Source organism: Anolis sagrei, chromosome 2, assembly GCF_037176765.1.
Source record: "Anolis sagrei isolate rAnoSag1 chromosome 2, rAnoSag1.mat, whole genome shotgun sequence".
Taxonomy (NCBI): Eukaryota; Metazoa; Chordata; class Lepidosauria; order Squamata; family Dactyloidae; genus Anolis; species Anolis sagrei.
In genome coordinates, this window is record NC_090022.1 from 244962872 (window position 1) to 244977104 (window position 14233).

Sequence of the window (14233 nt, forward strand, 5' to 3'; positions counted from 1 at the left end):
GAGTACTAAATCATGGGAATATCATGTCATACTGCTATGAGTTGCAAGCTATATAAGAAAAGAGAGGTTTTTTTCAGCATGGCATTTTCTGCGTATAAAAAAGGAAATGTCTGAAGGATACAAAAATGAATTACAGCACCATCCCTTGAGGAAGATGCAGACTTTGGGAGCCTGTTTTCTTCACTATCCATTTGGTGACAGTTTTGCTTAGCAGGCTGTTCTGACATTGCCGTTGTGCCTGTTGGACTTCATCCTTAATAAATTCACCAACAGGTCAGGAGTAGTTATAGCAGTTACTCCACAGGGAAGAGAAAATGAGAGAAATGTCCTGTTGGGAACAATCAGGCCCTGGCCGAGCGGAGGAGGAGATGATCTAATAGAGGGGCTTTTGTAGGGATCGTCTGTCTCGGATTTCTTCAATTCCATAAAAAATTGATGAGAACAAGAGGAACATTTAGAATCTGTTAATCCTCAGACGCAGACAGGACCGAACTAAAATACTCCTCCCGCACATCCTACCTTACTATTCACTGCATTGACATTTATATGAATGTGAGGGAACGTTTGTGTTGATTGAATGCCTATAATGCAGGCATGGGCAAACTTCAGCCCTCCAGGTGTTTTGGACTTCAACTCCCACCAAAACACCTGGAGAGTAGAGGTTTACCCATACCTGCAATAGTGGTATAGATTGTTGCTGTTGTTATGTGCCTTCACGTCATTTCCAAGTTATCTTAGGAATCTTAGTTCAGAAGGAGTTCACTTTTGTCTTCCTCTAGGGCTTTCCCAATGTCATACAGTGAGTTTCCATGGCTCAACAGAGATTCGAACCCCAGTTTCCAGAGTCCTGGTCTCTACCATGCTGGCTTTCTTTGTAGATGACTATTAAGGCTCCATTTACACTGACAGTTGAATGCAGCGGGACAACAAACGCCCATGGAAGAGAGCATAAGAAAGCCCTTAATGGGCATCAGTGCTTTGTGTTTGGGTATAATCACCATCCAGGACTCAAAACTAGTTCCAAGATTTCCTGTGTAATCAATCATCTGCACAGCAAAAACCATTTTCTTCAATGCCAGTTTGAAACTGGTTTTGAATGGTCAGTATAGATGTGCCTCAAGTTTAAAAATACAGAATACAAAATTATCCAGCTTCCATTTCCCAATTCAGATGAACACGGATCATTATTTACCAAATTCCACTTACAGATCGTTTGCAAAAAGGAAAAACAGTGAATTCAGGTTATTTCCCTGTAGACTTGTGTCTTGTCTTGCTGAAACATCCATTCTGTTCAGCTTTAGTCTTGTGGAAATGTCAACAGGGACAACAAAGAAGCACGGAAACTTGTCTTCTTTAGTTTGCCAGACATGCAACAAGGTGAGATGAGGTAGAGATCGGCTGACTGGTTTCTAATTCGGTGGCTATAAGGTGAAATGAAATTCTTAGTTTGATTGCTTGTGATTTGTATCACCATCACTTTATTTCTAGACCGCTCTCTCTCCCCGGAGGGACTCAGGGCAGTTTACACACACAAAAAGGCAAACATTAAATGGCTCAAATAAGTACAAAAATAAATACAGAATAGTGCACAATAAAACAGTAAAGGTATAATAAAAATATTAAGCATTGAAATGAAAAACAGAATATAAACAATCCAGTAGGATAATAGGACAATCCAGTAGGATAATGTGTGCTGATGCTCAAACTGGATGCGCAGCCAAAATCAACAGAACAAAAAGCTGTTCTGATTAGTGCTGCAAACATCCCATAAAACATGCAGTGCCAATTTAAAAGTGATAGCAAAATTGTCAGTTTGTGTTACCCTGCAGTTTGTACACAGATGCCAACCCAAATTGTATATGAAAGCAAATCCATTTGCTCCTCCCATAGCATTGTGTTCACAGCTTCTTGCCAGCCTTTATTCCTATCTTCACTCTTTCCATGACCTAATTACCATGTGTGTTAAACAGCGGGGGACCCTGGGGGCGCTGGTGCAGTTGAGCGCCAAGTCCTGAGTGCAGTCGGGGCTGTGGAGCACATCGAGAAATGGTGCAACCATCTGCAGGGCTGAGGGAGTCCTTCCTCCTCATTAAGCCCATCTTCACTCAAGCTCTCCTTCACCAAAAGGCATCCTGGTCCTTTGATGGGCACAGGGTGCATTGCACCTGGCGGTGGAAAGACCTGTTTCCCACTAAAAGGTTTCTAAGACAGAAGCTGCAAAGGACACTTTGTGAATATTATAAAACAGCAGATAGTGTTCTAGGATTTGTAAATTCGAGTTATTGCCCTCACTTGGAGAATTGTGCTATTGGTAACAAATCCTTGCTTTCTCATTTGGGCAATTATGTTTTACATACTACTGGGTATAGAACTTATCAGTCTTTTGTTTGAAATACTTAAACTGAAATAACAGAAGAGCCCTAGCAAGTTGCTTTCTAAGTGTCATCAGAATACAGGAATAACTGGGAGGAATGAGATACTGTACTAATCAGTTACGCTATAGCCATTTATGCCTGCATACAACAGGCAAGATAAGTAGCAGCTGTCCCCAGAATGCCTTATGGAGAATGCGTGAACAGCAAAATAAAAATAGAAAGGCAGAACAGATTGCAGCATCGACTATGGGCCCTTCCACACAGCCATATAACCGAGAATATCAAGGCAGAATAACCCACAATATCTGCTTCGAACTGGAATACCTGGGGGCCCTTCCACACAGCTGAATAAAATCCCACATTATCTGCTTTGAACTGGAATATATGACAGTGTGGACTCAGATAACCGAGTTCAAAGCAGATATTGTGGGATTTTCTGCCTTGATATTCTGGGTTATATGGCTGTGTGGAAGCGCCCTGAGTCCACACTGCCATATATCCCAGTTCAAAGCAGATAATGTGGGGTTTTATTCAGCTGTGTAGAAGAGGCCTATGTCGAATGTGCTTTTAAAAAGAGCACCTATCAGTTTCATCATCAAAAATGCAAGTTATAACAAAGGCGAAAGCTGTGAAGGAAATTATCCTTGGATACTTTTTGGAAGACAATTTCAAGTGGTCTCTATAAGATGTGAAATGTTTTTGTTTGCTTATGCAAGAGCAGTGGCACTTTGTATATGACGAAGGGTGGTGTTAGAGAAGGAAGAGAACGCAATATATCATTTTCTGTTCTATATACAGATGGGTCCTTGGTATGCACTGGGATGTTGAGCGCCATGTCCTAGGACTCCTGCAGATACCAGAATCCATGGATGCTTGTTCCATTTATAAACAATGGCATAGTAAAATATGGTGTACCTTGTATAAAATGGTGCTCAACCATACAATTGCATAATAAAATATGGTATACTTTATATAAAATGGCACTCAATTCAAATGCATCATTGAGAGTTTTTTTCTAATGTTTTTGAGTTGAGGTTGGCTTTAATCCATGGATACAGAACCTGTGGATATGGAAAACTCACTGTAAACATTTGTATTCCATGATTCTTATTATTTCCTACATAGAGATCCTTTCACTGTAGGAAAATTGTGATGCTTCCATTAAACTGTGTGTGCACAAGTCAGCTCTGTAATTTTTGAGGAGCATGCTTTTAAAAGAAAAACTATTTCAAAAAATCTAGTTCTTGTTAATTGAGTAGCAGCTTAAGTTCCATATATATTCCATCACCAGTTGATACATTTGATTACCCTTGGGGCGGGAGCAGTGAGACTGGTGGTATTCAGATGGGCAGGATTGCCAGGTCTCCCGAGGCTCTTGATTAAGACTAGATTGGCGTCCTGTGTCAGTCCCCGGGCTGCCTAACAGCTGAAATGTTAACTGATTAGCCCTCCAGCTTCAAGCAAGAAAATGAAGCATGGGGCTACTTCACAAGGATCTTTTGTCTTTGTGCACACTTTGTAAAGTCTTTTTGGAACAAAAAAAGAGTTACCTGTAAAAGAACTACATTCTAATTTATAGCTAATATCCTACATTTAGTATATAAGATGTAACTTTCCACTTGATAGTTGCAACACTGTTTTGTTAATGAATTGCAACATTGGGTATGAGTTCACATCAAAATCCACAAGCATATCCAGAGGAACAGTGTGCATCAATGTGCAATGCATGTGCGCAACTATGTGTGAGCAACTCTGCTTCTACAACATTGAACTCTTGTATGAACTTCTTTTTTTAGTTTATTTGAGTCAAACAAATAAGGTATAACATAACCACTTTTCCTCATGAGGAAATGTAAAAAATAACATAAGCAATTTGTATGGTCTGCATATTTTAACAATTTAACAAAAAAAGAGATTTAAAAAATAATATGTAAAATCGCCCTCGTCTCCTACTTGTATCCAACCCTTTTCCACTATTTTCCCTCTCCCTCCGATAACAATCATACATTTCCTTTTTCATTTATTCTGTTTGTTGGATTGTAAGGATAGGCCCCCTGGTGGTGCAGCGGGTTAAACCGTTGAGCTGCTGAACTTGCTGACCGAAAGGTTGGTGGTTCGAATCCGGGGAGCAGGGTGAGCTCCCACTGTTAGCCCCAGCTTCTGCCAAACTAGCAGTTTGAAAACATGCAAATGTGAGTAGATCAATAGATACTGCTTCTGCGGAAAGGTAACAGGGTTTCATGTGGAAGGTGTCTATAGAAAACGCCTACACCCCCCAGAGTTGGACACAACTCGACTTAGTGTCAGGGGAATTCCACTTTGCAGCCCAGGAAATTACTGAATATAGCTGAACTTTGCTTTGCAGTCTGGGAAGCTGTTGCACTAGATATTAGTTCTGTCTTGCGTAACATGCAGATATGTTGTATGTGTGTAATGTGAAAATGCCCAAATTGCTTTCTTAAGAATATCTCATAGGGTAGAGGGAAGGGATTTTCAAATATTCTGACTTCACTGCCAAATCTAGTATCAAGAGAAAGGGAAAATTCTCCTAGGATGAGTTAGGTGTTTCACTAATTGAGTCCATATCCATAACACACATTTATAAGGTGCTAATTTCTACCATACCTTTTTAACCATCTTTTGCCTAGCTCAGTCTACTTTCAAACAAGCACAGGCGCTTGAGGCTTCTTCTGCCGTTGTAGAGCAGTGCCACCTGAAGGCAGTCTAGGGCGGCACTCTACTTAAATCGCCAAAAGTGGATATTATGCATTCACAGTGACAGTACAGGCTGTGTCAAATTAAGCTGGCAGATGCTTTTATTTTTCAGCTCCTTGAAAGTGGCTCTGAGCTCTCACAGACTCTGCAGGGGCTTTCCTTTCCAGCATTCATTTTCATTATATTACTCTTTTCAAAGAAGAGCATTCCAAATCTTACTTCCAGGACTGGAACAGTGTCCCTTATTCATTATAGTGGCAATCAGACCCTAACAATTAGCTTTCTTTCTTCCTTTCTTACAAAAACTATGGGATGCCCCATTCTAAATTGCTATTTCCATCTTTCACAAACTTTTCTGCAGGACATTTCTGCTTCACTTTTCTGAGGTGAAGCTAGAATTGTAGGAGTGTTTCAAGGCTGTCGCTCCCACATTTGCTTATACATACAGTACACTCAACATGTGAAAGTGTTGGACATGACATTTTTTTCCTCTTGTATCTGCCATATGACTTTACCGGAGTTCTGGAGACCTTTTAGATCCAGACCAACGTGTGAATGATTCACTTTGGTTATTTGGGCTACACTGGTGAAGGTCGGCTGTTCCAATTTTGCATGCATCCCATAGGCTGGGCTTTTCTCACCACTGCACAGCATTAACAGCAAGGAAGAGAGTGAAGCATTGTTCCTTCTCATTTTGAAACAGCTTCACTAGCAGTTTGTCCAATTTTTTGAGGTTTAAAACCCCACGCAACTTAGTTCCAAACTATCCGAAAGCCCATATCTCCCCATGTGAGCCTGCCCAGGTCTTCTAGCTTTCAGGGGTGGTTTTTTCTCCCCATTAAGACCCTCACAGGCTCAACTGGGAAGAACATGGTAGGGAACCTACGTGGTGGTTGCTGCTATGCTTTGGACTTCTTCCAAGAAAGATTTGATCTGCCCTCTATCTTATGTCTGTTAGGCAAAAAGGCAAACCTTATTTGAACAGACTTTGGCTGACCAGAGTGGAGTGGTGTACAATTTGGGCATGCAGTTTTTAGTATATGATACTTATGCTGATGCTTTAAAAGTAGTACATTAATTAGTACATTAATATAGTTTACTTTTTTACATGTTTATACTCCATTATGGTTTACATTGTAAGTTATTTTGGCTCCTATTTAGAGGGGAAGTGGAGTATAAATCGATAAATAACTCCAGAAAACCAAGTCTGTATTCTTCCTTTGGCAACAGAAACCGTCTGTATTTAGTAGTGTGTCTATATATTCTCTCCACCAGAGGAGCGGAAGAGCCCCTGTAATTTCCAGTTGTGCATTTGTTTTGCTGTGAGTTAGTTTGGTTCTTTACATGAAATTTACAAGCTGAATATAGTTTGCTTTGCACTTTTCAGAGAAAAGAAGCTGAAAGCCAGAGTCCAGGAGCTGGTGAGTGCCTTAGAACGACTGACCAAGAGCAGTGAAATCCGCCACCAGCAATCTGCAGAGTTTGTGAATGACTTGAAAAGAGCAAACAGGTAAAGTGGTTTCCCTGGTAAATGGCAGCATGGAAGGAACTGAGACAATTCATTTGTATATTTTTCCCTACATTCTGTTTTTAGAGACATTTATGACTATAAATGCCCAAATATGTAAGGGAATGTGAATGTGTAAGAGATTAAGATTATCGGGGGAGCCCCTGGTCTTGGTCCCGCCTCTTTTGTCTGGTGGGAACAAGAGGCAAGGCCTTCTCAGTGGTGGCCCCTTGGCTGTGGAACTCCCTCCCCAGTAATATTAGAGCAGCTTCCTCCCTCCTGGCCTTCAGAAGGAAAGTGAAAACGTGGATCTGGAGTCAAGCTTTTGGAGATTAACTACAGTGAAATAATAGCTACAGAATTAATGTGCAATGATCTTTGGAATGACCTGGATTCTGATTGTGGGAGGTGATTTTAGTAGTGATTTCAATGGTTTCTATGTTTTAATGTGCATCTAATTTTTATTTTTTTATTTAATGTACTTTAACTGTTGTTCAAAGGCATTGAATAGTTGCCATATGTAAAGTCGCCTTGAGTCCCCTTCGGGGTAGAGAAAGGCAGGATACAAACAGAGTAAATAAATAAAATTCCTGTCAGTCTGCTAATACACATTGAAGCAAACCATGACTTGGGATGAATATACTGATAGGCAGTGAAGAGCTGGGGAACTTGCGTGCCTTCTTGATGCTGATGCTACAATTCAATGGCAAAGTACATACTTGGTGTAGAAAAGCTCTCAAGTTTAAACCCTGACGTCACCAGATAGGGCTATTGAAGTCTTCTGCTTGAAAACACGGAGAGATAACACCCATTGTGTTGATAATATTGTGTTAGTTGAATTGATGGCGACTCGCTATCAGGCAATATGGAGCTTATTCCCATTGTACCTGGACTGGGGCTGATGGGAATTGAAATCAACATTGAGAGAACACAGTTTCAACAGCCTAGTCTTAAAAACTAAAATTTCTTCTCATACTTTCCATTAAGATCATCCATTACTGATGGAGGGCATGATTCTGTTAGGGGAAAATACCCTAAAATAAAGCAGAGCATCCAAAAACAAACAGGATACAAAAGCTGAGCATCAGCTCATTAGCGGGCAGAGCGTGAAGTGTCGTGTGATGTGGCTGTAAAGAATTCAGAGCTTAGAGGCAAACATGCAGAGTCCAATCTTTAAAAAAACAACTACCCATCCCCTGCCACGCCTTGCTGTGGCCCAGTCTGTGTATATGTGTTTTGTGTGTGTATATATGTGTATATGTGTATGTTTGCGTATATATGTGCTTTTGTTTATGCGTTGCAATATATATTTTATATTTTTTTGGTTTTTTTAGTCTCTTCTGCTGGGCTTTTCAGTGTTTTTATGAGTGATGGTCACTCATTGGAATGAGAGTTGTATTGTGTCCAAATTTGGTGTCAATTCGTCCAGTGGTTTTTGAGTTATGTTAATTCCAGAAACTAACATTACATTTTTATTTATATAGATAATAAGAAATAGTTGCATTTCTTAATAATCAAGAACTGGGTCTGAGCTACTCTAACACCCATCTCTTCTAAGGTTTCAAGAGGGGGGAAAAAACACCAATCATTACATCTCTTCTGACACACACGCAGAGCGAGATCTCAAAGCACACAGCACATACACTCCATACTAAAGTTTAAGAAGGCATTCAGGAGATATGGGGGAAGGGAACCCTTAGTCTATACTGAACTAAGTAACTGCTCCTCATTGAGGACTTGAGACTTGGGCGGTTTGGGGTTGTATCCCAAAAGATGCCACCCAGTGTTACATAGAAATCTGCATCTCTACTGTTAACTGTTGATCTTTACAAGTTGCTTTTCTGAAATGTCCCCCACCTTCTGTTGCTCTTTGTTTCTTACAGTAACCTTGTGGCTGCTTATGAGAAAGCCAAGAAAAAGCATCAAAACAAACTGAAGAAACTGGAATCCCAAATGATGGCTATGGTCGAAAGGCATGAGACTCAAGTGAGAATGCTCAAACAAAGAATTGCTTTGCTGGAAGAAGAGAACTCAAGACCCCACACCAATGAAACGTCACTTTAAGAGGGATCTTTAAAAAAAAAAAAAAAGGGATCCATGTGCCATTGAAAGTATGAGTCCTTCTAGGACTCACTGTTGATGGTAGGTGCGGAAGGAGACCAGAGACAGCCTGGGCCAAGATGGAAGCGCATCAGAGACCAGTTTGGGCTTCGACAATATGCAATCATGAACAGGAGCCAAAAGGAAAGTGAGGCTTTTGGGATGGCTGTGCATAATCAGACAGTGCCTGATGGTAAATGTACCTGTTTATCAAGGTTCTATGTAATTATTTTGTTCCCATGTTGCTTTTTTTCCCTTTTTCTTCTTCCAGGCTTGTATGGGTAAGAATAGTTGTGTTTTCATCAAACACATCCTTCTGAGTCCACTGTACTTTTGGGGAAATGATCAAATACCACCACACAGGTTGCTTTCATCTGGATCACAGGATTTCTTCTTTCCATCTCCTTTCTGCCATTCATCTTTTCCTCTAGGCTGACAGTGCACAGCCGCTTACGAAGTCAGTGGCCATTCATTTATTGATAGCTGGTGTCTGTGATTATAGAGTACGCAAAGAATTGGCACTCTCCAGTAAGTGGCATCTAAGGAAGCAAGTCTTCCCTCTCTGTCTGACTGGAGATTAAGTGCATGCAGTGAGAGTATGGCACTCCATCCACAGTCTGTTTCAGTTTTAAACTGCCTTTGCATTACCTGCTGCTTTTAAGACTTTTTGAAGTGTGCTCACTTAATGCCTGATAGCCTATAATTTGGGATCTCTTGGCAATTCTCTTGCATATTGCTTCCAGTCCCAATGTGCAGGTGGGTCAGAACAAGCAGTTTGCAAGTTGTTGTTGTCTTTTATGTGTCTGCCCTTCTTCATGTTTTGCTAACTGCTGTTGCTGATGAAACAGCCAGGTGGAAGTGCTCCAGAGTTAAGCGGTGTGCTTTCGTGAATTGGTTGCCTCCCAAAAATCTTTGTGGAGGGAATGTAATCCATATTCTGAGAATAACCATTCAGTTGTGTAGCTAAACATACATATCAGTGCACTTGTTCTCAAATTCTACCCTCTCACCCCCCCCCCCCCCCAAAAAATATATTTGAGCCACCATCTCACAGAATTCTTGAGCAGTGGGCATACTGGACTTTCCACAGATATATAAACCAAATTTTCCTAGTTTCCAACGACCTCTGAGTATGCCTGCCATAGATTCAGGCGAAATGTCAGGAGAGAATGCTTCTAGAGCATATCCATACAGCCCGAAAAACCTACAACAACCCAATGGGCATACTGTTTGAAATGTCTAGGAATCCAAAATCTCCCCCAAAAAGAGAGCTTAAGAATCTCTCTTGCCAGTAGTGTCACTATTAAATGTGTAAAGTGTTGTGCATTCTTACAGCTGAATCCCTTTGGAAAGAGTACGGTGTGGGTCTGGGCAGGACGTATTTCTTAGCAGCTGTTTTCTGAGGGCTGTTGCAAAACATTTGTAGCAGTTTCCATAAAGCTCACCACATCCTTGCTGTACAGTATAAAAATAACTCATCAAACTTCACTTATGCTATTGTGCTTTTAAAAAGCCTAGGATATAATGTGCCTGATTGAATGAATGTACACGTCTATCCTACAAAGCCGTTGTGTCAAAACTAACTTGCAGTTGCAAGTCTACTCTGCCTGATAAAACCATTGTAGAAGGGACAACAGGCAGAGACCGCCATGCAAAAGAGTTGTCTACATTTTAAAATAAATATATAAAGCTAGAATGGCAACAGTTCTAGATCAACTACTTAGTTATATAACTATCTTGATTACATAGCTAAATATGCCTTGGCCTAGCCCATTACTAGTCCTGACTTATCAGGCAGCAGTCGCTACAAGCAAAAGGGATCTGTTCTCCTATCATTCAGGGATGTATTTGACATTTCTACCACCCTCTCACAAACTACATCCAGTGTGGCAGTCAGAAGTATGACCTCAGTGATAATTCCTCCTTTCATGGGAGATCATTTGCAGGAGTCAGCTGGAACTGTCAGTCTGTTGTGTCCCAATTGACAAGAGAACAGACTTCTGTTGCTCGCATTGGCTGCTGCCTATTAAGTCTTGATTGGGAGACTTTTACAATCCCTACACGTTCCCTATACTATTGAATATGCAGGAATTGTCACTACAGACCAGTCAATCTTCATAACAATGATCATGAGTTCCAGCCAGTGTCTCTATTAAATTCAACCAGTTCTTAATGTTCTCTTGTAGTTATAGATGCAGCAATAACTCTCTGGCATGTCAGGTGGAAGAATAAACACTGATCTCTAGTAAACCAAGGGAGATAAATGTCTTGAGTCATGGCACACTGTGGTGCCTTGTTCTTAGTGCAGTGGTTCTCAAGCTGTGGATCCCCAGATGTTTTGGCCTTCAACTCCCAGAAATCCTAACAGCTGGTAAAATGGCTGTAATTTCTGGGACTTGTAGGCCAAAACACCTGGGGAACCACAGGTTAAGGACTGCTGTCTTAAAGGATCTTTTTTCTTCTTCTTCTTTCTTGCACTTTGATTCTTAGACCACTTGCAATAAAGATAGCAATTCTAATAGAATAACCAGCTAGAGTTTTCTAGCATTCTTCCATATATTTTCACTGAATGAGGTGCTTTTCAAATTGAGTTGTCAGACTCAGATTTCTATTTCTAGTCCTGTAATGTTGCAGCCACTAATATATATTTAAAATAAGGTAGGGTATTTGGTACCTCTGGGGTCGCTTGTTTTTGTTTTGTACCTTGAGTTGCACAGCTGCCTGTGGTAGGGATCCTGTTTGTAAGGAAGAGTTTTCAGAGGCGTGTGTATTTGAAATGGATTGGCAACTACTCTATTAAGTAATCAACGTTTCATTCTATTTGTACCTTAATTTGTCACCTCGTTTTCCAAAATAGCAAAAATATCTTTTTTGCAAACATATATGAGACATTATTTCTTCTCATCAAAAGTTGACCGGACATTTCTTAGTAAAATTTTAGCCCACGTTAAGAACTAATGTTCCCCAGATTAAAAATAAATCTTTCTAAGGTATGATATGAGCTGGATGGAGCCAACCATTTGGATATCACATATTTTTTGTCATCACTGTATTTTGGGCAACACTAGACAAGTGATAGTCTGTGAATTAAGTCAACTTGTGGAAAGTTGAATCATTCTCATTTGTAAGTTCACACATGCATTAATTCACATTTTATTTTTATTTTAGCCAGGTTCATTTGGTTTAATGGCGAGAAGCATTCTGTTTCTTCAATAAGCATAGCAGTTAATACTGCTCTGATGTCTTTCCTTGTTTTGGTAAGGAAGACCTTCTTTTACTGGCTATATTCATATCTTTCTTCTTATTTTGAGGTCTCACCAGTTACAAATCTCTAAAATTCTACCAGTACCATTCTGCAGTGCAGGTGAGCATTTACCATACCTTGCTGCTATTCCCAGAGGCCTAAGGTATTCAAAATCAAGAAATTAAGCTGCTTTGAGTTTCCTTTGTGGAGAGAAAACGCAGGGTATAAACAAACATAACCACAATCATCTCCCATAACAATGCAAGGTAAAAACAAAATGTTACACTAAAAATAAATAACATACCTGCAAATGTTGTTATAATGCAACTGTGGAGGTCTATATGAAATGTCAGGATTCATGATGTCTTGGATGTCAAAGCTTGAGTGTGTCTTCCCCATCCTTGTATCTTCATGCTCAATGGTTTTCCTTGGGGCAGCACTGTTTAAGCAGCTGTCAAGTTTCTTCTCTTTGGTTTTTCCCAAGATGAAACAGCATTGCTTTTAGGCCCCTTGTACACTGCCATATAAAATTCAGATTATCTGGTTTGAACTGGATTATATGGCAGTGCAGACTCGTATAATCCAGTTCAAACCAGATAATGTGGCTTTGAAACAGGGACTGAGGGGTAGAGAGAATGAAGTGTCTTGGTATAACTAGCTAGAGCAATGTGTAGGACAATGCATTCTGTTTCCCTTTGCAAGAATCAAATATAACTTTGTTCAGGGCACTAGTAGTCAACTGTGTTTCTAGTACAAGGTTGTGGCAAGGTATAGCAACTGTCCATGTTGGTGACGCAGGGTGACACAAGCCTGCTTAAACCAGTGTATCAACTTGTTCATGAAGTAGCTATCCTTCTACCTTTTTGTGCAGTGCCCTCTACCCACTCAATGCATTGGAGCGTGTCCCAACAGCTAGTTAGTTGCTAGGGGCTCCCAAGCACCTTTCAGTTGCATCTGTGCAGCTGGAACCCAGCTCAGGCCATAAGGAAGAACAGTGCTGGAGATTTATGCTCCATCAGTGACTGAATGTAACCTTGCCAGGAAGCTGCAAAGGACAGCCAGAATTTCCACCCTTCAGTACAATACTGAAAGAATGCCAATTTAGAGTAATTGGACGGAGAAAAGAATTGACCTTTAAAAAAACCGTTTGGGGGGTATTTAAAATCTTGCATTGTTGTGTGCAACTTGAGTGAAAAGCATTTCACCACCAAGCAGCAGTCAGTTCACTGGAGGGGAAAATATGGTGGTAAAAAGAGGCATATCTACCGACAGACTAAAGGACTGTGAATTTTAGATTAACAGGATGTATGAGTATGTTATTAGCTCTTAAGAGGTGGTATAACTGAAGAAGAAATACCAAAAATAACTCACTTATGCAACTGTTTTTAAAACTGGGCTGGATTTTAACATAGCTTTCTGTAAGTGGGAGAGATCCTTTTGTCAATTGGAAAACTTTTTTTCCGTAAAGGTCTGACCTGACAAAAAGCATATGGTAAGAGTTGAGGATGATAAAAAATGGGGCAGGAAGGACAGTTAAAAGATTCCTTCCATCAGCCTGCATGTGTTAAGCAAGAATATTCCCAAGGGAGCAAAGTCAGAATCCAGACCAATCTCTGTGCCCAACATGTCAGGCATCACCTGGCAGATGGGCATATTGTAGTGACTTGAGGTCATATTGTTCGTCAGATTCTGAAATTATTCATTCCATGTATTAAGTGATAATGTTCCTTCTCCATGGCAAACTAAGTCAGTTAAGTCATTTTAGTCTAAATGTGACATGTTCAGTTGTGTTATTAGAGGAGGGTTCTAGAAACTGACAAGTTTGTCATACGGCGCACGGAACACGTTCCAACTCTTGTTTATTTTTCCAGCTAATGTATAACATTTTTACACCAGCTTGAATGTATTGTTCTTTACAAAGCACATATTCATTTTGCATTTATGTCAGTATTGGTTTACTGTTTATATTGACATTTTTTTCATTGAAAAAACAGTTTTTTTCTGATTTTTGAAATAGTTTTAGTTCTTTAGCTGCTGTAAAATAGCTACTTTGTGTTGGTTTGATATATAGAATTGTACAAACTGCATTTATTTATACAGAGGCATTTATAATACTTTTACAAATGTTCTTATATTCTGAATAAATTTCTAATGCCGAAATGTCACAAAGCCTCCATTCTTATGGGTTTCTCTTCAGTATTTCTTCTTCATGATAAAAAGTTACAGGTTACTGCCCACTTTTAGGATAAGAATGTGCTTTCCTAACATATTATTATGTACTCCCCCTTTTGT

The 14233-nt window shown here is 40.0% G+C and overlaps 1 protein-coding gene across 3 annotated transcripts in view; it reads left to right on the forward strand.

The window, feature by feature from the left end:
• MCC (MCC regulator of WNT signaling pathway) overlaps positions 1-14110 on the forward strand; it is a 266904-nt gene extending 252794 nt beyond the window's left edge. For all 3 annotated transcript variants that reach the window (XM_060761904.2, XM_060761905.2, XM_060761907.2), the window contains 2 exons: positions 6478-6600; positions 8481-14110. In XM_060761904.2, the coding sequence (XP_060617887.2) occupies positions 6478-6600; positions 8481-8661 (304 nt within the window). In that variant the 3' untranslated portion in view covers positions 8662-14110. The remainder of the gene's footprint in view (positions 1-6477; positions 6601-8480) is intronic.
• Positions 14111-14233: the final 123 nt, after the last annotated feature.